The sequence below is a fragment of the Amblyomma maculatum genome, chromosome 10 (genome assembly GCF_055883805.1).
Source record: "Amblyomma maculatum isolate TAMU_Amacu chromosome 10, ASM5588380v1, whole genome shotgun sequence".
NCBI lineage: Eukaryota > Metazoa > Arthropoda > Arachnida > Ixodida > Ixodidae > Amblyomma > Amblyomma maculatum.
The window spans coordinates 17,235,954-17,261,199 of NC_139353.1; the positions used below are offsets into that span (position 1 = coordinate 17,235,954).

At 42.8% G+C, this 25,246-nt stretch overlaps 2 protein-coding genes across 2 annotated transcripts; both read right to left on the bottom strand.

The window, feature by feature from the left end:
- Positions 1-267: 267 nt before the first annotated feature.
- Positions 268-6,614, bottom strand: LOC146175687 (monocarboxylate transporter 3-like). The gene is made up of 4 exons (XM_084581183.1): positions 6,392-6,614; positions 3,824-3,967; positions 1,292-2,269; positions 268-401 (listed from the first exon to the last, which is right to left on the bottom strand). Exons 1-4 carry the CDS (start codon positions 6,612-6,614, stop codon positions 268-270), a joined length of 1,479 nt encoding a protein of 492 aa, XP_084437309.1.
- A 6,712-nt stretch (positions 6,615-13,326) lies between these two features.
- LOC146175688 (monocarboxylate transporter 3-like) lies at positions 13,327-24,493 on the bottom strand. Its single transcript, XM_084580843.1, has 5 exons — positions 24,354-24,493; positions 22,886-23,158; positions 21,334-21,477; positions 17,745-18,722; positions 13,327-14,169 (listed from the first exon to the last, which is right to left on the bottom strand). Exons 2-5 carry the CDS (start codon positions 23,112-23,114, stop codon positions 14,048-14,050), a joined length of 1,473 nt encoding a protein of 490 aa, XP_084436969.1. The 5' UTR covers positions 23,115-23,158; positions 24,354-24,493; the 3' UTR covers positions 13,327-14,047.
- Between the last annotated feature and the right edge of the window lie 753 nt (positions 24,494-25,246).

Genomic DNA, 25,246 nt, shown 5'->3' on the forward strand with positions numbered 1-25,246 from the left:
AAATGTTCTGTCGAGTCTGGTGAATTGGCGAATCTCCACGCTTGATGAGGTGGACAGTCAGCATCGAACGACCTAAGCATACCATCATCATAACCGGCAGCTGTACGCATTCTTGGTTGCATTTTTGGCTGCGTCTCCTAGTTTGTGCGAAACAGGCATGGAAGCGCTGCACGTAATGCCGCAGCTGGTGTAAAATTTAGGTAACCGCATATAAACTTCCTGCAAGCAAAGGAGTGTTCTTGTTCTATAGTCTCTGCACCACGCGTTTTACGAAACATTTGATCGTTGCTCTTTCTTCCGGGCCAGGTTCTTTGCCAGCCATGCAGCGGAGAGCACTACGCTTGACAAAGACACTAGGTGAAGCAGAAGGTCGTAGGATCCAAGGATGTCACGGCAGTAACCTGCGAGATTCGAATGAATAAGCATTCCGTGAGAAGAAATATAAGCATTTTCTAATAGTACGTTACTTAAATTCAGAAAGGTTTCAGGCTAGTTTCGAATTTCATCTGCAAAAAAAAAAAAACCTTTGCAGTAACGTTGTCTACAATATATGCATTGCAGTTGAGACTACAGCCTTTATCGAAACGTTATCAAAAATGCTCCACAAAGAAAACCTTCAGTAGTTAGGCTCAATAAACGTTCATCTTGAGGAGCTTCTTCGATGACATGAGGCAGGTGTGAATGTTCAATGAACGATTAGCAGACAGCAGTACGTACTCCTTGCACTGTGATTAAAACTTGCGGCATAAAACTTGCGAAGAAAACAGCTTGTCCTCCCAAATCATGCTGTCTTCGTTTTTTATGCCGATTTTCTTTCACTTCAATGTTTCCCCACTCCTTCATCGTTATTTTCAGGCACAAATTTTTAACGAGACCACCGTCAGGTAATATGTGTTGTAAGATGCGGTAAATGACTTTACATCTGCGGATACAAACTAGGCCTTCTTGCTATAGCTTTAATGACTACCCTATGCTTCATCCCCTGAAAGTGCTCCAAACTTCCTGAACATGATGTAAAAAAAAGCCTACTACAAATACTTTCAGTTTTGAAGGATATATTTTCTTTCCGAATGTCAAGCAGTAAGGGGAGTGCAAGGCGAACTCATGTAACTGCACTGTGAGTCGGCTTGAAATAATGAGTGTTTTTTATGTTCTTCCAAAAGTGCGCGGAAAATCATTCTAGATTATTATGTTATAATTGTAGGCCAGGTAAGCTGAAACATAATAATACAAAAACCTTAAATAAACGCCAGATAAAATAATAGTAAAATATTAAAACAGTTATACGTACCAATCAAAGCTGGTCTTGTTAGGAGCGCCAACCCATTACAAAAAAGTACGCCGCCAAGAAGAACAGACAGTGGTTCAATCCCAAAATCTTTCACCAGAGCAGGAGCTTGCAATGACACCTTAGATCCATTGCTGACGCCAATGAGCACGGAACAGGCAAGCATCGTTGGAAATGTCCTCAGCCAAACGAAAAGCTCGAAAGCAATGGCCTGAAGTAAGAAGCCTAAAGACAACACGGCTTCTAGGCTCAGCAGTCCCGTGTCAATAACGACGCCACTGAGGGCTCTGAGAGTGAGGTCGCCGATGGCAAAAACAGTCATAAGGAACACAGCGCTAGACGGTGGCACTCCCCTGTCTTTAGCAATGTCTACTGAGAGCAATATGAACGTTGCAACCCCAAAAGTTAGCACAATGAAAGTTAAAGCATGAACGGCGAACGGCAAGGTGAGGAACAGTCGTGCTATGGAAGCGATGGTTCGGTCGCTTTTGCCGTTTGTTACTAGTCGCTTCAAACACAGCCTGAGCAGTCGCAGGTGATTAGCGCGGTCATTGTCACTTTCTGGAAGTGGTGTTTTTGCAGTGTCTGTGCCTTGTAGCTTTTGAACCTCGTGTTCAGTTTTATGGTCATCGACTGTCCTGCTCATAATATCAGGAAGAGGCTGATTTGTGGTCTGCACAGCTGTCATGTCTTTCAATGCGCCATCCTCTCCTGGATCAGGAGAACGTTTTTTTTCTTTCATCCAGTCTGGGCTTCGGAGGATGATGACTGCAGGGCACGCGTTCAGTGTGACGGCACCAAGCAGCAAGAATGTGCCCCGGATTCCGTACGTAGAGCGGAAGAGCTCTGCTAGTGGCGGCGCCAGGAGCATGTTGAGTCCAGAGAAGAAGAAGGTGACGCTGCAGGCCGTCGCACGAAACCTCTCAAAGTGTTGAGACACTAGGACGCTGACTGCAACGATGCTACCGGACATCGCCACTCCTGCGGTAATGTTACGAGTAGAGTCACAGACAGTTTAGTTTCAAATATTGACAGCAAAAATGTGGCTAACGTGCTCATTCTTTTGTAAACAGGAAATCGGAACAAACGCAATTTTTTATAAAAAGGCGTTTTAGAAAGCAAGTTGTTGCTTATTATTAGACTGCACCAACAGTCAATATGTCCGGGCACCACGTGCCACTTGGGACAATTCCAGTTGTTTACATTTATCATCATAAAGCACATAAAGAGCCCTCTTTTTTACTTCTTGGTGATAGCATGGAAGGGATCTTAAACTAAGATTCATCCGCTAATATCAGAGTTATTATTCATATGTCTGGGGCAGTGATATACTGCAATACAGTGATATACTAAAGAGTTTTGTCGAAAATAAAAGTAACGGGCATAGAAGGTTCACATACCAGAGCTTATTAATGCGCAAATGTTATAGAACCTCTCTAAATTAGAGCCCTTGTGCAATAGGCGGCAGCATGTGGAGAAACTACGAATTCCTTGGAGCAGTTTGACGTCCAAATTTAGTGGAGCATCATAATTGAAATGTAAAGGAATTTGCTGTATAGGAGATTTATATAGAGTAAGAGTAGACTCTAACAGTAGTCCTTTCGGTCTTGACGTCGACACGCTACCGTTAGGCTATGTCGGTACGTTCATGCAGCTTAATTAATATATAATTTTTACGGTCATCAAGATATAGTTGCAGCCTACGACACTGCTAATCATTTCGTATAAGATAATAGTGACAATAATTGATGTAGGCAGCATACCCCAAATCATTTAACTGCCAGAGATTTGAATTAACATACATAATATTATTCACTGTGCTTCGAAGCGAAATCTGTAAAGCATGTACAAAAATACCATGCAATGGGAGGATTCTGCTAAAGATACATTTATCAGTGTTGTGGTTGGAAGCGCGGCGGAAGCGCACGTCACTGAGGGGTCATTGTACGCGAAGCAGGATCTCTAGGAGGAGCCTAAAATAGGAGTCATTAACGCAGTCGCGTCATAGCATAGCTTAAGTGCCAGCCAAAACTTAGTCTTGCTTATGGAACTATTTCGCTGTCTGCTTTAGGCCCTCATATCAACGGCCTCGTCAGGATAGCAGCCTCTAGCATTTCCTTCCCTTTTTTCTGTATAAGAAAGAAACCAAATAAACTGTCAAACTATAAACTATCAAATTATTTACATAACTTAGAGGTTGCTTGGCGGAGAAGTTGGTCAGTTTACCTATCGTAAAACAAATATACTTATTTATTTGGCTAAGCCGCCGCTCACAAAAAATAACTATAAGCACGATTGTCGCTCAACCAGCAAGGGCTGAGTCACATGTAAGAATAAAGTTATGACGTCAATAAAGGTTCCGTTAGCCACCGTAATCCTTTGGTTGAATAAGAAATTTATCATATAACCTCCGTGTTGCGTCCAGCTCAATAAGAAGCTTTAATAAAATTATTTCCTCTAGTAGCGCCACAAGCTTTAACATTTAAATACATTGTCGAGAAATTGTTTGCAGTGGTTAAGCAAGAACACTGTTACCTTGTACGAAGCCGTAAAGAAATGTGAGCAGCCGTATGTCGTCCGTCAAGCAGCACGCTCCAAGAGAAACTCCGCCAGCTACCGAACATGCGAACAGTACGGCCTGACATGAAAACCGCCGGCACAGGTATCCCATCGCTGGACCTGTATGAAACAAATTTACAAAAACTTATCATTTGAACATTGGCGGGTGATGTAACTTATTCGCATTGAGTGGCGTACCAAGATTAACCACCTTAATACAGAGTTTTAGTTTACCGTGATCCGCGATCCGCTACCGTGATCCGCAACCGCACGTTCCACTGCGCATGCCCAGGCCCCCTTGACGCCAATAGATTGCGCCACATACTGTACATGTACGTCGGCACATAGGTCCTCCGCGTCGGGACCAATCAGCTTGTGCGCCCAGCCCACGCGCGGTAGAGGGTCATGGCGGCGGATCGCGGATCACGGTAAGTTAAATCTCTCCAATGTTCAATTCCGCTGTTCAGTCATCCTGGCAAAAATCATACGCTCCACAACGGCATACAGCATGCATAAACCTAACCGCACGAACAAAATTACTGCTGCCACGTGAAGCGTAAAAATAGTTTCATCATACGCGAAACCTACTTTGACGATTTGTGCAAATAACTCTTTGTGCATAAATTAATATTCTAATGCATCACGTTTTAGCTATTCCTTCATTACATAGGGGAAATCACATGCACGAAAGAAGAGCAATTTTGCCACGCCGAGATAAATGTTTCACACGCAAGCCTATAAACGGCCTTGCTTCTTTGTTTTTCTTTGCAACGCGATCAATAAATCTGTGTGGCACATATCAAGCCAAAGCATATGTACGCCCCCTTTAAATTACAAAGCTTTGCCCTCCTTTCGGAGCAAAGACTCGAAATTACATACTTTCAATTTTTTTTTTTTTTCTTTTTGTCCAGCTGCCGACGACGCGTTCGTGGGCACCGAGCTAGTCGATCTTCAGGACAGCGTGTGCTCTCCCTTTGTTTTCTTAGCGTAAACAATATGCGTTGCCCATCATTTCAATGCATCCCAACTGAGATCTGTTCTTATTATGACTAATACTTGACGCATGTCAAGTACTGCCTCATTTTGACCTGTGTCCGGTGACAAGAGTCGATTTAAGACCATTTGTCTTGTCCTGTTGGGAGTCAGGGCTTATAAACGCCAATGCATTAGGCCCAACTACCGATGCACCCCGAAACAGGTAAGGGAGACTGCACTTTTGAAAACGTTATTTCAATGCAAACTATCCGCAGTTAGTGCTTTACATATCTCACGTTCTCCCAGTCATGGAGGACAACCGTGGGCCATGTACTTTCCGGTGTTTACCTTTCAAAAATTTGCATCATATTTTTCGGAATTTATATACTTCTTGCTAGTGGCGTCGTGAAAAATGTAAAAAATCACAATTACTGGTAAAATACGTTCTGAAAGCACAAAACATTGTAAAAGCAAAAAGGTGCAAATTTTATTGACCTCGGAGCACATCCACAGTATTGACATAGGAGTGCAGTTATTGTAGTATGAGACTGGCCTTCATCCCTCGGCATACATAAGCCAGCCGAACGAATAATCCACCCACAAGTTATGGAGACAAACGCAGGACTCATGCTACTACTTTTACAAAGAATGCTGAGGTGTCTGGAAAGGAGCTCTTTTGGTTGTAAAACAAGCAAAACAAGCATTGGGAAAAAGCAGCCCCTTCCTGCTGGCTTGTTTCTGTAAAGGGAAGGAAATGACATGTTTTGTGTGTGTGTAAAGAATGGGTCTTCAGTTAATATAAACATAAGTTTTTCGGTTTGAACCAATGCCATTTTTATTTCTTTTTTATCGGTGGCTGTTAATCGCTGTTTTTTGTTGTTATTGTTGGAAAAGGAAAGCAAATGGCCTCGCTACAGCCTAATACACATTTCAATGGTTAAGCATTTCCTCCAATGGATGAACTTTGTGTATGAAAAAGAACAGAGAACTTTTCTGTGGAACGATTTCACTTTGACGTAATGCCTCCTTTTATGTTCAGTCAGAAGTCAGATGCTAATCCAGATATTTCTCCATTTGATCATATTTGGCTTCTGAGGGGAAAACAATTGTCTAGCATATATATAAGCAACTGCACTAAAGAACTGCGGACAAATAATTGAGACATAAGAAAAAGGAATAAAGTTAAATCATTTTGAGTTGTGGGAACGCAGATACGAGGGGTCTGCGCGTTGTTTAGCTTCACAAATGAGGTCAGCATCAAATTTTATACAAAGAAATGACACAATGGAGCAATAAAGAAGGCAATCAGCTGCTGAGTATGAGTTACCGAATTCGGTTCACTTTCACAGGTTGCCGTTTCCAATTGAAGCGAGATTCGAAAGTTACTGCCTGCCCAAACTACCGTGGACGTTAGAGACCGAGATCATCCGCTTTAGACCGGACACTTCAGAAAGCTGAGGCATTCACCATAGCTAAATGGGGTCACTTTGGCCGCAAATATGAACAAGGCTTCGTGACGAGTACTTTCTTTTCTGCGTGACTTTGACGGATGAATCATGATTCTCTTACCTGCCAGGCTGATGCAGGTTCCGCAGAAAATTATAGGCCATGCCGCCTCTTCCCTGTTCACACCGTATCCGTGTACGATACCATAGAAGAGAACACCCATGGCTTGCTGTGAAATCGTTGACATAAACAAGAACCAGCTCAGGAAGCCTACTGTCACCCAGCTCCAGCGAGAATCAACGCCGAACCGAGGATCTTTCCTGGGGCGAGTCGCTGAGAGGGCCATGCTTACTGGCGACAGGCAACAGGTCCTGAAGGAGATAGTAATGAAAATATACAAATCACATCAGGGTACACTGGAAACAGACGTGTGTTTGGCTACTAGACCCCAAGTTTTTTGGTGTCCCGAAAGGGCCCGACGGCGGTCGGCAGTGAGCGTAGATAGGGTTGAAAGGGTGTAAAGAGCACAAAATAAGATGTCCAGATAAATATATTTGTTTAAATCCGGTCTCAGCTTGCGTATGCCGCTTTTTTGTTTCAAATAGAGCAGACTGGGCAATGCAACTCAACAGAGCTGCTTACTGTTGTGAAGGCAGCATATAAACCAAAATATGATTTATTCGCTACGTGTATATGCATGCCCTCGCGCGAATTTCGCCGCGCCTGTTTCGTGCATGCCGTGAGTGCCCCTTTTCTTTAAGTCCTTATCTATATGTCAATACTTAAAGTTAAGGCTTCACATGCGGTGCACTTTTAGGGCCAAGTCTTCAGGTGTTTCAAATATTAAGGCAAAAGCAGTGCTTAGCTTATGGGTGACGTGGATAGGCAGTGTCCACAGCGAGTGGCACAAAATGTCGTCGTGCCTCACTGGTTAATATATAGCAACTGGGGCGCCAGCCTTTGCCGCACCATCTAAATGGCGAGTAGGAAAATAGACGTGACGTAGCGCAGTGCATGTTGGATTAGGGCGCCTTCAGGTGATGAAGCATGGAGAGGGAACAGTAAGAAGGAGAACGTGCGAAGGGGCATTGCGTAAATGGTCACGTGGTATCACGGTAGCGCGCTGCGCGGGCGAACTTTCGCATTCATTCTCCTAGGCGGTCCTAAGTGTCTCTGCTGAATTTTTATTCTTTATCCGTGCCATATTGGCAGTGCCACTATGGCTTTATAGATAAAGCAACAAGCCATCCTTAAACAAATCTATACTCTTGCAGCCAGCCACATATAGGGCAAAAGGTTCCCGTCGCAAGGCTAAAAGTACGCCGAGAAAAATGAACGTTTAAACAAATATGGACGTACGTATTGCCACCTGAGGTCCTCAGGTGGCATGTGAAGAAGATGAAATTTTGCAAAGGAAGGACTCACGCGGTCTCGAAGCTGGAACGGGTCTGAATATTAGCATGCCTTTACTGTACCATGACATTCTTGGTGGAGCTACGGGGAATATAATGGTCTAGCCTTTAATTCGTGGTGTGTTTAAAAACGGATACAGAATTGGCTTTGCTTCATTTCTCTGGCAGCTTCGTCTGCGTAAAATTTCTAAGGCACCGTCTAGGAGCAATGTCTTGAGCCCCTGAGTGACCTGTCATTGCCACGGCGATGTAGCCGTGTTTACGTTGTTAAGAAGCTCAAGTATTTTATTGCGCTAGACAACAACCATTTCTGCCTGCTTGAGCCCAAAATACTTTGGAGAGGTGAAAAACGGATAAAAAAAGTTGGTACCTACCGTAGTTTTTTCGCAGTCTTCTCCTAAGATTAAACTATCACTAACAATGTGGAAGGCGACACAGTGCATCGTAAATTTGTCTCATGCTTATGAATGTTCGACCGACCAGTAGTCTGGAACTGATGGTTGGAAGTATGTTTTCGGACTCTCACTCATGTTTAAGTTTTTTGATATTGTGGATGATTTCCACGGCTTCTAAAATGTGTGATATGGCTTCGTTCGCGGTTAATATTAAGCTGTACACTGTACAGTTCATATTCGAGCAGTCATATTTAAATAACTCGTAGTGCACATTTCTCGGCCAGTGTTTCAAGCGACATATTCAAGAAAACTGCGCAAAGTTTGACATGAGCAAAGCACACGCCTACACACGAGTGAAAATCCGGAGCTATATTCTTAGGAATGAAACATCATCTTAAGAAGATATTAGCACATGTGTACAGTTTCGAAAGTCACATCACGTGTATGAACCGGTGAGACCAGAGTTGCCATCAAAACATAACAGAGATAGACGCAATACCAATTTGCATCAAAGCTCAATGACTCATACTCTTTTATGTCTGTTGTTAGCAGTAAAATTTGAGAATAGGTGAAAGCTCATTACTAAAACGCAGGCATTCTTTAATCAGCGAACGCTTCCTTTTGGAGCATTAGAAAAGTTAGCGCAACGCAAGGCGGACCCTTTGGTCTGCAGAAGTATCCCTGACAAAATGACTCCTTAATGCACGCTTCCGTCTTTGAACTTGCATTCGAGCAATATATGTGTGTGCATCTACCCTCTATTAGCTTGATGTAGAGATATGGAAATAGGAAAAGGGCAGTTGCTTTCGTTCCTTGAAATGTGATTTCCAAAGAATCATCCCAAAAGAAGGCAACAAGTCAACGAGTGCGGAACGGGGTAAATTGATGCTTCATGTTGCAGATGTCGCGACAAAGTGCTACAGAAACACAGTAAATGCACGCAAACAACGTTATGAAACTGTAATCGTCTTAAGAATGTCAGCAACGCGCATTCCTCTAGCATCTCAGCCCGTCATCTTAAGAAACGAGGTAGCAACGCAAATATTGATGAAAGACAGTCCCTGTCTGTTTTTTTGTAAACTTTTTGTTGTTCTGCATTTTTAAACCTTACGCTTTCAGTCAATGTAAAATGTCAAACTGTGGTGCAGGCAGCTCATAAGCATTCCTTTACTCTAATCTAACTACACAGCATAGCTGTAGAAAAACAATTGGGCAAACATAACGTGTTCTACACACAATTTCATACAGTTAGAACACATCACACAAAGGACCACATCGATTAAAATGATATGATGATCACGATTCTCCAGACCTTCCGTAGTTTACAACTGCGTAGAACTGGTCGTACAAAAACTCACATGCACCTTGGGCTTCGACGGTGTGTACGACAGTTGTAAACAGATGAGTAGATACGTGATGCGCCTGAGGTGCCGCTGAGTGGTTTGTGTTAGGTACCCGGTCACAACGGGGCGAAAAATATGGAGCAAGGTTAAGTAGAATGGGTCAGCTCCGCAGATACAGCACAACAACCACTTGAGATAAAAGTCGGCTTCCTGCTTTCGCGCACACGTGTAAGTCTAAAAGGCACGCATATCGAGCGATACTCAAGAAAAGAAAGGATGAGAACAACCCGCGCGTTAAACGTTCTGAGAAATCGCTTGAAAACTTACTCGTGTTATGAGTCGACGTCCCGCTTTCACGCATGCTTGAAAGATTTAAATTAGTGTATATCGGGCGATACGAAAAAAAAAGATAAAACTCCGCATGCTACACTTCCTGAAATATCACTTGAATATTGTTTCACAATAAAAAAGAGCGTCACTGTTCACTTGCTCCAAGACTCAAAGGTTGTTTTTAAGAAGCGGTACGTACTACCATTCACGGCACAGTCTTAGCCTCCACATGTGTATCGGCTTTTCTGAATTTCTATAGCGTTTTACACAACACCAACATGTCAGTGAGTTTATATTTCTCGTCTGCCGGAACACGGTCTCCGTGGCAGGCATTGAATGTGTGGCTCTGGCCTTAAGCCCCTACCACGGGGAGGAATTAAGCCACTGAGGAAAGAATATCTTAAGTCAAGAATATATTTCAAGTTATAGTTCTTCACAATTGCAGAAGGGCAATTCCACGCCAAGCAATGCACGCTGTACGCTTGGTCATCTTCAGTTTCGTTTTTAAAAAGTCGTGGCCTATTACATCACCATGACATATATTATGTTAAGTTGTTCTTGCCGAATGTTTTTCAGACCATTACCGCCACCTTAAGTTTTCAAACGGTAGAAAAGCCTATTCGCACAAAAATATAAAAATTAATTTTAGACACATACCTGTTAAACAATTCCATTTCATATGCATTAACTTATTACATTCAGCCCTCCAAGAGCTCCTGTCACACCTTTGTTTATAGCCTGCGCATTCTACCTTTCTCCTTGCAATTCATTCATAAATTACGAACGCTCATTTTTCTTTCCCGCACTACTGACATCATTCTCGATAGTTTTTGGACGACACGGTTATGCAGCTCAAATAATACAAGGTTTGCTGACAATAACAATTTGCTCCTGCCAATAGTATTATGAAGTAATCTTGCAATTCATCATCATTTAAAAATTCTTGAAAAATTATTATAATTCAGGGTTAAAATTTCTTCGTTTATTTCGCTTTCGCTTGCACTTGTATATTTGCATAATTCCATTAGGATGTGGATATACTTTGCTCTTTTCCGGCTCTCTTGCTTTTCTGCTGACCTTTATTACCCTTTGGTTGATGTTCGTTTTATTAACTCAGTTTTTTGATTTCCATTTATTTTATCTTAACTGAATAGATTATCGTGTTTTCTACAAAATTATGCTCAAAGACTTTATTATTACAAATTGTGTAAATGTTGTATTCATTATGTAAAGCTATGTTACTTTCAATTCCCGCGCTGTCAATTCGCTGTTGTAGTTATGGTATATATAGAATGTATCCTTTGGCAGGTGCCCCCCTGACAGGCTAAAATCAGGACCTCCATTTTGTATTTTTAGTAATGTAACTTGAACGCTTTAGTAAACCTTCAAACATAAAGTAACCCCGTATTTTATTTATTTAAATACAAGCCATATGAATGTACAAAAACTCAAAATTTCCAAATTTCTTAAAAACGTTTGATGTTTTCATAATAGTCAATTCAGCTATTTCTTTCCGTTTTTCAAAAAGCAAAAGAAGCCTATGAAGGCATTCCAATGATCAAACAACGTAGGAAGGCGGTTCCCTTCGACGTAATCTTGAAAATGTGTGTATTGCATGAGAACTAGCTCGCGATACTGAGCTATATCCACGGAATGAAGAACCTGATTATTGCTCATGTAAATAGAAAACTTATGAATGACAAGTAACGACAAGGTCTTGTCATTTGCAGTTGGTGAAGTTTCCAAAATTCTCGACTTATTCCATTTGCGCTAGCAAGAGGTCGAAAAATTGCCTTTTAAATTAGCTAATTATTCACTTATATCTTCAATACAAATATTATGATGGACACTTAAACTTCGTCTTTAAGGTTAAGGCGCGACAGCGCAGGCTACCACCCTATATATATATATATATATATATATATATGAAACCCCGCCTTAACGAAGCCGTATGAAGTGCTTGCGTGGCCTGCGGTATGGTGTCTAATGCTGTCGTGGACAAAATGTGTCCCGCTTTTGCAGCGACTCTCATTGGCCGAGGCGGGATGACGTCATAGAGGACTCGACCAATCACAGAGCACCACCACAGTATGCACGAATGCGTGTCTTCATCACATCACTTTATTAATTCATTACTAATAATTAATTCACTAATTGACTAACGAAATATTATTTATCAGTTAAGTAATTACTTGTCTACGTAATGCCTAAATATTTAGCTTATGACTAATTAATTATTTTTGGTTTGTGCCAGTTGCGTAGCAGAATGCGGCACTCAGGCTTTCGCCTTTCCCTACTTTAGTCGCTAAAGTCCCTCGTAATTATTTTTCGCTCATAACGCCGACGCTCGACTTTCTGGTGAACGAGGCCTTTACCGCTGTCGCGTTAAAATTTATATTATCTATACATTATCTATGTATATTTCTAAATTATTTACGTATAGTACCTGAAGCGGAAGCTGTAAGTTTTTTCCTGTCCTCTCGGTAGCATAAAGATTTTATTCTTATGCGATAATTTGCTCTTTTTCTATTCAAATTTCCTGACTGCTATGACTAAAATTATTCACGATAAAGCTAATTTTCTCTCATGGTATCACTGAAAAAAAAAATCTAATGAGGCAATATTATTTTCTCTGAAAAATACTCTATTTACTATATCTCATCGTCGGGAAAAGACATAAGCTTGCTGTTTATTCCAGCAGAGAAAAATGCATGGTATTGAAGGCCATGTCTTGAGGGTGCCCGCGCCGCCGCCTTTGCCCGCGATGAACGTATGCCCTCGCCTACGCGCATAATCTACATATCTGTTTTTGCAGCTTCAAGAGCCGCCGGTATCAGCCGCTCCTGTACCTGCTGGATGCGCTGTTTGACTTGTTTTGATGCTTTTGCTGCGATACTTGATGCCGTGTCGGCGTGCGTGCATTGGTTGTTGGCAAGCACACTAAGTGTCCTTCGTTATTTAAGTTGCCTGATGCGCACCTCAACACTCTTTTTCCGTCTCAGCGGAATGGTAAGCTTGTTGGGCTGCATCTTCACCTTTCGCTGCGGCTACACCCAAGCAATATTAGGGCCATTTGTTTAACCTACACCAGCTATACCGGTGTAGGAAGTCTTTTATACCTACAATGGTTTTTTGCTGCACTAGTGTAGCTGGTGTAGATTTAAAAAATAGCCCTATTATACCTTCTTTTTTTTCATTCATCTAATCAAATGGAAACACCTTCCATGGCAGTAATGCTGGGTAAAGACTGTCAACGGAATAGGGTGCCAACGTCCCACCTCAAGTGAAAAAGATTTTAACGGCAATGTGCCCCTCATGATGCTCCCTAAATATACAAATTACCCCGCGAGATAATATACTTACTTGCTAAGCGTAATTTCAAACAGTAAACAATACGTTGGACGGGCCTTTCGGTCACCTGATAGCGTTTAAAACGCCTATTTGTTACTCCAAAGCATCTCAGAATGTGTAAGCATCAGAAAACGACGCTTCTTTGTCGTGGCCTCACGCTGAATACAATGTGGACCACACCTCTCCATTTTATTTCTACATAGAATCGCACATGAAACGAAACCGGTTTTAGATTTCTTAGAAAGTTCTCTCTTAAGCAAAAAATTACTGCAACGAATATCGCTCATGACTTTCCGGGGACAGGTTCGAACCTGGTTTCACCTTTTCTTTCCATCGTCGAAACGACGCCTGTATGAAAACCACGCTCAGATATGCGCAATTCGATTTCGAGCAAAATATTCGCAATTTTCTCCGGCAAAACTTTTCTTCTGTACTTTCAATTATGAAATGACAAACATTTTGAACGGCAATTTTATTAACACACGTTATCAAGCCATAACGCAAAGGACTCGGAGATTTGAATAAAGCTCGGGCAAAATTTTTCTAATTGCCAAATAAGGTAAGCCACTGCGTTTGTACAAAATACTGAAGAGAATCGCGCTGCTCGACTTCCCAACATTCATGTGCTTTCCTCCCCTTATGTGACTTGCTTGCTTCCTTATAAAGCCATTTGACTGATCTGATCCACCGACTAGCCCCGGCCAAGGTTTTTGTCACATATATGTACAGGGTCGTCCACTTCTAGCTATAACACGGTCACTGCTTTCAAAGCAACATTGCGCCCGACGTAGGCATATATCGATGCAAAGCGATGCGAGCACAGAAGGACCCGGGCGTGTTGCTTCACATGGCCTGCCATTAAGCTATATTGCTTGGCCGAGTCGGACGCAGTGACGCTTTGAAAGCAGTGACCGTGTTATAGCTAGAAGTGGACGAGGCTGTACATACTTATAGATGGCTTCGTCGGGCGGCAAAATGCTTTACTACCCATACAACAAAAAACGCTATGTTTGCAGCGGACACCATGTGAAGAAGCAAATCGTAGGATCCAAGGTGGTCTCGGCAGTATCCTGTAAATTGTAAAGAACATAAATTAGTCTTCGTGAGCTATGTTAGGAGTTATGATCGTATGTATTCCTTAGTAAACGCAGACGAACGAGGCTTTAATAAGGTTTCTGAGCGGGTCCCAACTGCGTAGCAAGTGAAACACAGGAAAGGGCTCTTTCGAAGCTGACGCAAGAAAAAACGCGGCGTCTTCATATCCTCACCGCGGAAGCCCACAGCCGTAAACATCATCATCATCATGCCTGACTATACCTACCCACTGCAGGGCGAAGGCCTCCCCCATATTTCTCCAATTAACACGGTTCTGTGCTAGCTGCATCCACTTGACCCCTGCGAACTTCTCAACCTCATCCGCCCACCTAACTTTCTGCCGCCTCCTGCTACGCTTTCCTTCCCTTGGAATCCAGTTTGTTACCCTAAGCGACCACCGATTATCCTCTCTTCGCACTACATGTCCTGCCCATGCCCATTTCTTCTTAATTTCCACTAGAATGTCAGTAACTTGAGTTATTTCTCTGACCCACTCTGCACGCTTCCTATCTCTTAACCTTACCCCTACCATTTTTCGTTCCATAGCCCTCTGGGTTGTTCTCAACTTAAGTAGAACCCTTTTGGTTAGCCTCCATGTTTCAGCCCCATAGATGAGTACAGGTAAGATGCAACTGAAATGTACTTTCCTCTTAAGCGATACCGGTAAGCTGCTAGTCATCATCTGCCAGTGCTTGCCAAATGCGCTTCATCCCAATCTTACTCTTCTTGTTATTTCCTTTTCATGGTCCGGATGTGCGGTTACTACCTGTCCCAAGTAGACATATTCGCCTATTACTTCCAGTGCTTCGCTACCTAACGTAAACTGTTGCTCCTTCCCGAGGCTGTTGAACATTACCTTAGTCTTCTGCATATTGATTTTTAAGCCTACCTTTCTACTTTTTCTGTCTAGGTCATCAATTATTATTTGCAGTTCATCCCCCGAGTTACTTAGCAAGGCAATGTCATCAGCAAATCGCAGATTACTGAGGTATTCTCCTGAGGTATGCCCAATTTCTTCCTTACCGCTCTGAGGCTTCCCCCGTTGTTTACAGCATGCTCAATTTTCTCCATGTTATACTTCCTTATATCGGCCACCTTGCGCTTATTGATTAGCTTTGATATCGCGGCCAGTTCTATCTGGTCTGTTGGATTGGAAGCTTTTATACTCTGGCGTTTCTTAATCAAATCTTTCGTCTCCTTAGACAGCTTACCGGTATCCTACCGCCTACTTGTACAGCGCACTCAGTAATGATATCTCTGAAATTATTGTTCATTGCTTCTAGGGTAATGTCGCCATCCTCGGTTAGAGCTGAATATCTATTCTGTAGTGAGATCTTGAACTCTTCTGCCCTCCCCCTCACCGCTAATTCGTTGATGGGTTTCTTTCTCACTAATCTGTTGCATTCCTTCCTCAGATTTAAGCTAATTCGGGACCTCACCATCCTGTGGTCACTGCATCGCACTTTCCCGCTTACTTCTACATCTTGCATATTGGTGGGTTTGAACACAGGAGGAAGTCAATTTCATTTTTAGTCTCCCCGTTAGGACTTTTCCATGTCCATTTCCGGTTCTTCCGTTTGCTGAAGAAGGTATTCATGATTCTTAAGTTATTGCGATCTGCAAACTCAACTAGTAACTCCCCTCTGGCTATTAGCGCCAATGCAATATTCACCTACTGCCTGGTCTCCTGCCTGCTTTTTCCCTACCTTGGCATTGAAGTCGCCCATTAGTACAGTATACTTCGCCTTTACTTTTCGCATTGCCGATTCTACATCTTTGTAGAAGCTTTCAACTGCCTGGTCATCATAACTACATGTAGGTGCATAGGCCTGTACAACCTTCAGTTCATACCGCTTATTAAACCTAATTACGATGCCTGCCGCCCTCTCATTAATAGTATAGAATCCATCTATATTGCCCGCTATATACTTATTGACAAGGAAGCCTACTCCTAGTTCTTCCCTCTCCGGTAAACCTCTATAACACAGTACATGCCCATCTTTCAGTATAGTATATGCCTCATTCGGCCTTCTAACCTCACTAAGCCCTATGACATTCCCGCTATATACTTATTGACAAGGAAGCCTACTCCTAGTTCTTCCCTCTCCGGTAAACCTCTATAACACAGTACATGCCCATCTTTCAGTATAGTATATGCCTCATTCGGCCTTCTAACCTCACTAAGCCCTATGACATTCCATTTCATGCCCTCTAGTTCCTCTAAAAGCACTGCTAAACTAGTTTCACTAGCTAGGGTTCTAGCGTTAAACGTTGCCAAAGTCAGTTTCCAATGGCGGCCTGTCCAACGGAGCCAGGAATTCTTAGCACCCCCTGCTGCGTCACAGGTCTGACCGCCGCCGTGGTCAGCTGTTCCGCAGCCGCTGGTGACTGAGGGCCGGGGTTTTATGGAAATAATCATGAGAGGTTGCGATCAATTACTGCACCAGGGTGGCCAACTCCTGCTCTGGTGAGGGAGTGCGTTGCCGGAGGTGTTCACTGGCATCAGGTCGCACCCCAAACCTGTTTATGCAATTCCATCGACACGCGGATTTTTTTTTTTTTTTTTATCCGGTGGAGAATTGCGCGGCACCAGGATTTGAGCCCCGGTCCTCCTGCATGCGAGGCGGAAGTTCTACCGCTACGCCACCGCTGCCCTTAAATGATTGAATATAGCCGATCAAACTGTTTTGAGCAGATGATTCTACGAGATCCATCTATTTGGAATGTTTTATATAGAACTTTTAATCATAATGCAGAAGTTTGCACAACTGTAATATTTCACTGAATCCATTTAGCTAGTGAGATTGACTGAAAATGACTCTGAGGCCCATAAAAATCTGACATTATCTTTTAGCTCATATTCCCAGTTTTGAACTGGGAAATTATGAATTATGGTGTGTGACCAGCATAGTGGTCTGTAACTATGCATTCTTCATGGATACAGTCTTCCCCCATCAAAAATTTCATATATTAAATCCACACATGGTAATTGATATGTCACACAAACACTTTTTTAAGAAATACCATGAAGCAGGATGCACCAAGAAACATTTGCAGTGTTTCTTGCAGGATGCGGGTGATGCTTATTTTGTCTTTTCACCTCACAAAGGGCACATACGGGTGCCGTAAATATGGAACCCATCAAAAAGTTAGCACTCGTTTCTCTGCCCACAAACACGCTGGTTGAGAACATCATTATGTCCTTGTCCGCATTATTCTCCCAGAAGCAATTTCATAGGATAAACTCTATTTACGTATATTCATGTCTAGGGTAATCGTTGTGTAAAATGTTTTACGAATCAGCTGCTGTAGAAAATGTTTGTAAGTTATAGAGGGAAGCGGCTGTAAGTTTATCACGTCGCCTGCTGCAAAACTGTGCTTTCAAAGGAGTTGGGTAAACCCTGCGAAAAAAAAGAACGTCACCAAACAAATGCGCCTGAGAGTTCAATACCTTACGCAAAGATAGCAAGTTCTTTGGACACGTAATTCATAAAAGACGAATAAAGTTCTAACACGACAGAAAATAAACCCATTATGAACAATTTCTTACCAAACAAAAAAGGTCTCGTGATGAGCAGAGCGCCACAAAGAAACCTCGATCCTCCCATAAGAAGAGCCAGAGGTTCGATGCCGAAGTCCTTTACGAGTGCAGGGGCTTGCAGGGAACACCGAGCTCCATTGCTGATGCCTATGAGAACCGAACAGGCCACCATTGTTGGCAAACTTGTCATCCACACAAACAGCTCATAGCCGATGGCCTGAAGAAGGAAGCCGAGGAACATGACGGTTTCCAGGCTTAACACTTTCGAGTCTATGACTACGCCGCTGAGAGGTCTGAACACAAGATCACCAGCTCCGAAGGCGTTCATGAGGAACACGGCACGGGAAGGAGGCACGCCCCTATCTTTCGCCACGTCGGCTAAAATGATAAGGAACGTTGCCATTCCGAACGTTACCAAGGCGAAACTCATGGAGTTCACTAAAAATTGTAGCGTCCAAAATTCTGTCGGAATTCGAGACAGGATATGGTGGAATCGGCCCCTCCATCCCACAGGCTTTGATGTCAATGGCTGGGACTCCGCTGCTTGCACGCTACCCGCACTGCTTTCGGCAAACAACGGTTTCAAATGGTCCAATGACTCGTCCTTTTGAAAAGGTGTTTTACATTCCTCAACCATTTGTGTCGTTGAGAGCTGTGGCGAATTTGAAAGGTCCTCGCTGTCTATAACCGCTTCATTAATTGAAGGTATGGGGCCTTTCGTGGTCGTCGTAGTGTGCCGGTTTTTCATCCAGACAGGGCTCCGGAGTACGATGACTGCTGGGCATGCGTTGAACGTTATTCCGCCCAAGAGTAGGAAAGTTCCACGGATGCCATACGTGTCGCGGAAATGTTCCGCCATGGTTGGGACGAAAAGCATGGTGAGTCCAGATATGAAGAAAATTAAGCTGCAGGCGGTCGTGCGACGTTTCTCAAAATGCTGTGACACTAAAACGTTGACTGTGACAGAAGCAGCCGTCAGAGCCAGCCCTGCAAAAAGACAGTTAGTAAAGTCACGTAAACGACGAAAATTACCGCATTCTCAAAAAAGCAAGAGTTTTTATTCTCAGATTGCGGAATTGTTGCTTTGAATCTAAAACTTGACGAAAGCTTGTAGCCCTTCGTGATATTCCATCCTGATCCATTGGGCTCTCAACTCAGCCCTTGGCCATAAAAAATGAATTAAGCATATTGAGTTGGATCTTATTATGAAAGTATTAAAGAATTACGCTGTTTGTAGGAAGGACGTCTTAATAAAAACAAGGCTTAAAATAGCAGGGAAAACATAATTAGGCCAGCCGTTCAGCTTGTCGCACCTTTTCTATGACACCAATGCTGACTATTCATTATTAACCCGCTCGCAGCTGACGTAGTTCATTGTGCGGAAAAAAATACTTGAAGTTAGATACTTTTGTTTTTTAACTAAACATTTCATTTCACGACAACGGTGAACTTATCTGCAGACATAACATTAACTATACTTAAAGCCCTGCGACACAAATGGAACGCTTTTTTTTTCAGTGCCAAATACTGGCATTTTTGAAGGATACAGATGTTAAAAGTCTGAAATTCAACTGGCCCCCTAGAACCACTGGCATAAAAACAAAAATATAGGACAACACCTCGCGAGTTGAAAAATTAGTGAAAATATGCTGTGACCAATACATTTGCTTGTCTTTATATTCTACAACAAAGTTTGCCCGAATAAACATTTTACTTCTGTCGGATGCAACTGAAGAAAAATGCGGTAGATCCCCCTCAGAGGGTAACCGCGCGACATGGCCGGTGTGACAGGAGCTGCCAACTCCGATTTTTCCTTTCAGATCCGAAGTTGAGAGCAGAATCTAGCCTTCTTGGACCCTTGAATTCTCAGTCAGCACTCTACTTCGAGTCGGCAGTGCCACGTTCGTACGGCATGGTTAAACTTTTTCTAACAAATGTAGAATGATGCCTTCCGCAATCCTGTAACTTAACACTTTACGGTTTAGTTTATATGTAGAGTATTAGGAAAATAATTAAGGGATTAGTAATTAGGCGAGCACGAGTGTCCAAGTACACAAACTAGGATCCGCAAGAAGGACAGGCAGACAGAAGGCATTAATCGTTTCTTGTGATACCTTTAAAATGGCGTTTTAGTAGCACATTTCCCCACAATGTTGTCCTTAAATTTGGTCATTGTACTCATGGTCACTCATGAAAAGTCATAGTGTAACCATGTAGAGCAATGCTAGGCTTCATTGTTGCCATAATAACACTCGGTTTAGAGGAGGAGGGGGGGGGGGGGGGGAGGGAATTGCAAACCAGAAATCAGAAATATGAATTGCGCTAGGCTGTAACTGCTTTCGCATCGTAGTGTAATCTTGTATAGTGAAGCTAAGAATTGTTATTGCCATATTCAGGACCCAATTAGTATTTAACCAATTAACTTTTTAACTTTGGTGAACGAAAAAATGCTGCAGGTTATTACAACAGGCTCTGAACAACTCTGAATTAATTTCACTAGTTCGGGTGGCACCGTATATGCAAAACCTTGGTTACATTTCAGCTAGGACCCTTCTACATATAGCTTCAATAATTTATTTAGCTGCGTCCCTAATACATCCGTCTGTCTCAACTGCCAGCCGCAACGTCAGGTAAATTGTTTGGGCATCAGTACACTTTTAAAAAGTGAGTTCTGTTTCTGTTTGAATATCTAGTGCCATCAGTACTAAATCCGTCGTTTAATTACATTTGGTCGACAGGCTTTAACACCACAGAACGACTAAAGATCTGGGAGACTTCGTGGAGCAGGGATTCGTAACTTTCGACGATACACGGGCTCTGACGTGCACTGCCATGGCACTGTGCACGAGCGTCTTTCTCTTCGCCTTAAACCTGCCGCCGTAGTCTGACTCTAGACCGCTTTCTCTAGTACTGCTGTCGAGCATCCTATAAGGTAGTCTATGCATCTAGCATCAAAGCTGCAAGATGTATGCATATTGTCACGTGGTGGTGACCAGAATAGAGGACACAAATGAAGAGTCGGTGATTGCACTGAAGAAACTCTTTATTGGGCTGACTTGCGCCCGCAAAAGAACTAAGCAACTCGGTGGCGGCGATAGCAACAAACGTGCTCGTCGATCGTCGAACAAAGAATGCCCGTCACACTCGTCAACGCTCAATTTAAAGGCTACTCAGAACAATCTAGATAACGTCGCAAACTGCTACTAGCACAACCTGGAACATTGTAGAAACATACGCAAGTGATCAGAATCTTCGAGACAGATCTCGGCGCATTTTCGCGACAAAGAAAATGATAACGCATCGTATCGTTACAACAAGCATGAACAAACACGGGATACAGAATTGATACGCGTGCCAGAATCACAATGATAAGGCCGCATGCCGGCGGGTGTTAAAAAACAACAAATAAAGTTTTGAAGGTTTCGCGGCAATATCATGCCTTTCTTTTACAACGGAACGTACAAATTTTTCATATCATGGGAAATGGATTGAGCAAATAAAGTATCGCAGCATTATACTCTGTGGGGAAATTTTAAAGTTGAAACATATGTTTCCAGCATTGTTTTCCATGTAATATATGTGCACAATTCATCCTTACCGTGGACAATGCCGTAAAAAAATATAAGTTGAGGAATGTTTTGAGCAAAGCCGCATGCGCAGATGGCAGCTGCGGCGGCCATCGTAGACACGAGAAGCATGGCTTGGCACGAGAAACGGTGACAAAGGTACCCCATGACAGGACCTGCAGAAAGAACATTATTAAGTTTATTATCGAACCACTTTTCATTGGCGATAGCCTTCAGAAAAGTTCTTGTCAGGCAACAAATCTATGCTCCTAGGGACATCAATGGCTGCAATAGTGCTTTGAAAGTATATACATCGAACAGATTGGCTCTCCAGGAGAGACCACTGCTTTGATCTCAGAACAACGAGAGCTCTATTGTACTCCTGTCCTGCGTTTCAGCTGCTTGAGGAATGGTTCAGCTACGAGAATCTGTTTTAATTCTTCCTGCAAGTAAGTCATTTGTCAGTATATTCTGGAGATGCGTACATAAAATTCGTGGACTTTCGGCTGCCTGCCAGGCTAGCTGAGCCTACACTTTCATAATTGTTTTGGCAGCTGCTGTTGGGCCCCAGTGTCACGTCTCCATCTGCACTTTCTAAACCAGAGCTCTATGCTCACACCACCGCTTTCAACTGCTGCGTCACTGTTCCGAACTAGTGAAGCCAGTAAAAGTCAAATCAAAGTAAAAAAAGGGCGAAGGAGGGATTAGGCGAGGGTAGAGAGTGGAGTCAGGAGAGTCAGTCAGGAGAGTCAGTCAGGAGAGGGCGAAGGAAGGATTCGGCGACGGTAAAGAGTGGAGCGCAGTGGCCAGGGACAGATTAGGGCAGAACAGGCAAAAAAAAAAAAATCATGCACCGACTTAGCACCTCCTCGGCGGTCATTTTCTGCCATTGCGAGCCCTTTTCGCATTTGTTCATAAAAACGTTAACATACCCATGCAGAACGAGCCTAGGAAACTAAGCCTAAGTCCTATGTCTCGCACGAATCTCGTGGATAGTCTAAGAGTTTTTCCCATGTTTTATGTCACGCAATCATGTGGACGAGCATAGGAACAGATATTTGCTGGCACATAAAAGGAACACGTATATGGTGAATGCATCCCTGGTTTAAAGTTGGGCGCCAGTTACGAACAAATGTTTGTACTGTAGTAGCAAAGGCGAGAAAAGTCAACGTAAAAATATTATCAGCGATAAAGACTGCCCTATCGCAAAGGAAGCAGGGGTTTTTGTTTTTATTCATACCTTGCGGTGTTTCAGTCATTCTTTGCCATGTCAAATACTGTCTTTTCCGACACAACGATCGTTGAAAATGAACGACACGCTTTAATCCGCAAATCTGCGTAATAGTCAACAAAATACTTACGATACATTTTTATTTTCCGAGAGTGTTGATATGACATGAACCGATTTTTTTTCTCTCTCTTTCTGCTCTACACTGAATTTCTTTCCTGGCCAGGTAGAGGGTTTTTTTTTTTTTTAGTTATTTATACTGTCATCTAAATCGAAGGCTTGAACATATGAATGGCCTCAGCTGGACATACGTAGGTAAAAAGACGCGTCCAGATTATGTACTGTCATGCTTTCACCTGTCAGGGCGCCCAGGCTTGCGCTGAGTACGAGAGGCCACGCTGCTTCTTCCCTGGTGACGCCGAAGCCGTGTACGATGCCGTAGAAGAGGACGCCCAGTGACTGTGGCGCTATGATCGTCACAGCGAAAAGCCAGCTCAGGAATCCTGCCGTCACCCAACTCCATCGTGAGTCCACACCGAAGTGAAAATCCTCCTTCAGGGCTGTCCTTTGTCTGTGGTCAGTCATCTTACGTCAGGCAGATGCGCAGTGAATGATGTTGAGATGTCAGGCTATGGAATGGAGAGAATGTATTTGGTTCTTTAAGGTCTTATATCTGGAGTTGTGAATACATGCAGTGTTTACTTCTGTATAATTACTACATGTGACCAAAACTTAGGTGTTCATTGATGTCCTTACACCACTGGAATCCGCTTTTCATTTTACACTTTTGTTTAACAGCAGGTTCGTATTGGTCTTTTATTACTTTTTTGTATTGGTCTTTTACTACCAGTAGTTAGAACCAAGCAGTATTGTGCTAGATTCCTACCCGCGGTACATTTTCATGACAAATACATAGTTATTTCTTCAGCGAATTCTTCGTGGACGCCAAAGGGAAGTGGGTCATTTCTCGGCTTTTATACGAGACGCAAGAGGGTAAAACTACATCCTTCCTCGTTTTGCACTGAGCTGAGGACCATCGTCTTTAGAGGCTGGGAGACGTTAAAGTCGCCTGGGCCGAATTCTATGTCCAGAAATAAATCTATTGTGCTGTGCAAAACTAATAAACGACCCTGACCTAGAAGAAACAGCTCGCGAAACCATACTGCTGCCTTGCTCTTCCAGTGGCTGCAGTAGTTGTTGTCCTCTCAACTGACTGCACATAGCTACACAAGGGGATGACCAAGAATTGGGGTGCAGAGGAAATTTTTGAAATCTATAACTACATCGCCAAAATAAAGTGATTGTTACAGAAGAGAAAAGGAAACGAAGCGATGAAACATCGAAATATAAAGAAGGAATCATAACGCACGCAGGAGGTGACACTGTGAGATTGGCAGCCAGCGATAACGTTTAGACTCCATTAAGAAGTTTTGAACGGCAATTAAACAGACCTGTGCCTGTACCCAAGTATGATATCTTCAAATGACAATAAGATCTGGCTGCTCAAATTAAGCTTAAGCGTTTGCAACGGCTTCTCCAAATACCGTCTTCACATCACCGTAAAGCGGCGGCAAACCAACAACAAAACAATGTTTTACTGATTCCGGTTCCCCGCAGAATGTGCAGATGGAAAAAAGAGGTAACTAGACAATCAAGTCTTCTTTCTCTTCTGCTATACAATAGCTCTCATATATGATTACATCCCTCATAAACGCGCATACCTTTTCATACTGCATACCACGCAAAGAATTAGGCCTCAATAACAGCAAAAAATATTCACACGAATTACTAAGAGCAGCGGAAAAATTTCAAATTTTGGCGAACCTGACAAGACGACGTCCCACTTGCTTCATCGCTGGCCAGACCATTCACTGTAGACGGTTCGCAGATAGAAGTATAAAGGTGCACTCTGAGCGCCGTACATTCACGACGCCAAAGATAACAAGTACAGAGAACGCGCTAGCAGAAACGGGAACAAGTGTGTGATAACACAGCTCTGGGGGTTACTGCTCCGCTGTTGTGCGGCGAGCAAAGTGAGTGAAGCGGCGGATTACAATTCTCCAAATAACCCTTCAAACATAGTCCCAAAGAAACCTGCATGTGCTCACAGCATCGCTGACTGGATTTGCTGAAGAACGGTTGCGTATAAACTCTGTTATTAAAACGATGATGGAATTGGCGTGCGCGGTCTCCAATTAAGTGACGAGCAAAACAAAAATGACTAGGAAAAATCTGTTAATCTTGACTGGATTTACAAAACACTAAAATTTAGCAGAGATATTTATAATATTAAATTTTATTTTTATTTATTTATTTAAATACCCTAAAAATCCAAGTGGGCATTACATAGGGGGGGGGGGGGGGGGGGGAGCGGCATAAAAACAGCACAATACATATCCTTCACGCGTATTAATTAACAAAAAATGCACTTAAGAATTATACATAACGTACAGATCGAAGTACACAGCTCAACATTCACTAGTGTATACATAGGTGCACTGTAATTAACAAAAATGCACTTAAGAATTATAGATAACATACAGATCGACGTACACAGCACTACGTTTACTAGTGTATACATAGGTGTGCAAGGAACAGCACGTAACGCTAAAGAAGACAATAGTGGAAACAATACAACGGTGATTACAGACAACCAAGGTGCCCTGAAAGTTTTATTTGAAATTGTGATAAAGAAGTTTCAGTAGCTATATCACTCG

Bases quoted from the DNA above. Each gene is read 5' to 3' on its own strand.
- LOC146175687 (XM_084581183.1), bottom strand. From the start codon at position 6,614: ATGGCCCTCTCAGCGACTCGCCCCAGGAAAGATCCTCGGTTCGGCGTT. The intron at 3,968-6,391 runs GTAAGAGAATCA...TGTTTCATACAG, and splicing joins AACCTGCATCAGCCTGGCAG to GTCCAGCGATGGGATACCTG. The intron at 2,270-3,823 runs GTAACAGTGTTC...ACATTACCGCAG, and splicing joins TCTTTACGGCTTCGTACAAG to GAGTGGCGATGTCCGGTAGC.
- LOC146175688 (XM_084580843.1), bottom strand. From the start codon at position 23,114: ATGACTGACCACAGACAAAGGACAGCCCTGAAGGAGGATTTTCACTTC. The intron at 21,478-22,885 runs GTGAAAGCATGA...TTCTTTCTGCAG, and splicing joins AAGCCTGGGCGCCCTGACAG to GTCCTGTCATGGGGTACCTT. The intron at 18,723-21,333 runs GTAAGGATGAAT...GTCTTTTTGCAG, and splicing joins TTTTTACGGCATTGTCCACG to GGCTGGCTCTGACGGCTGCT.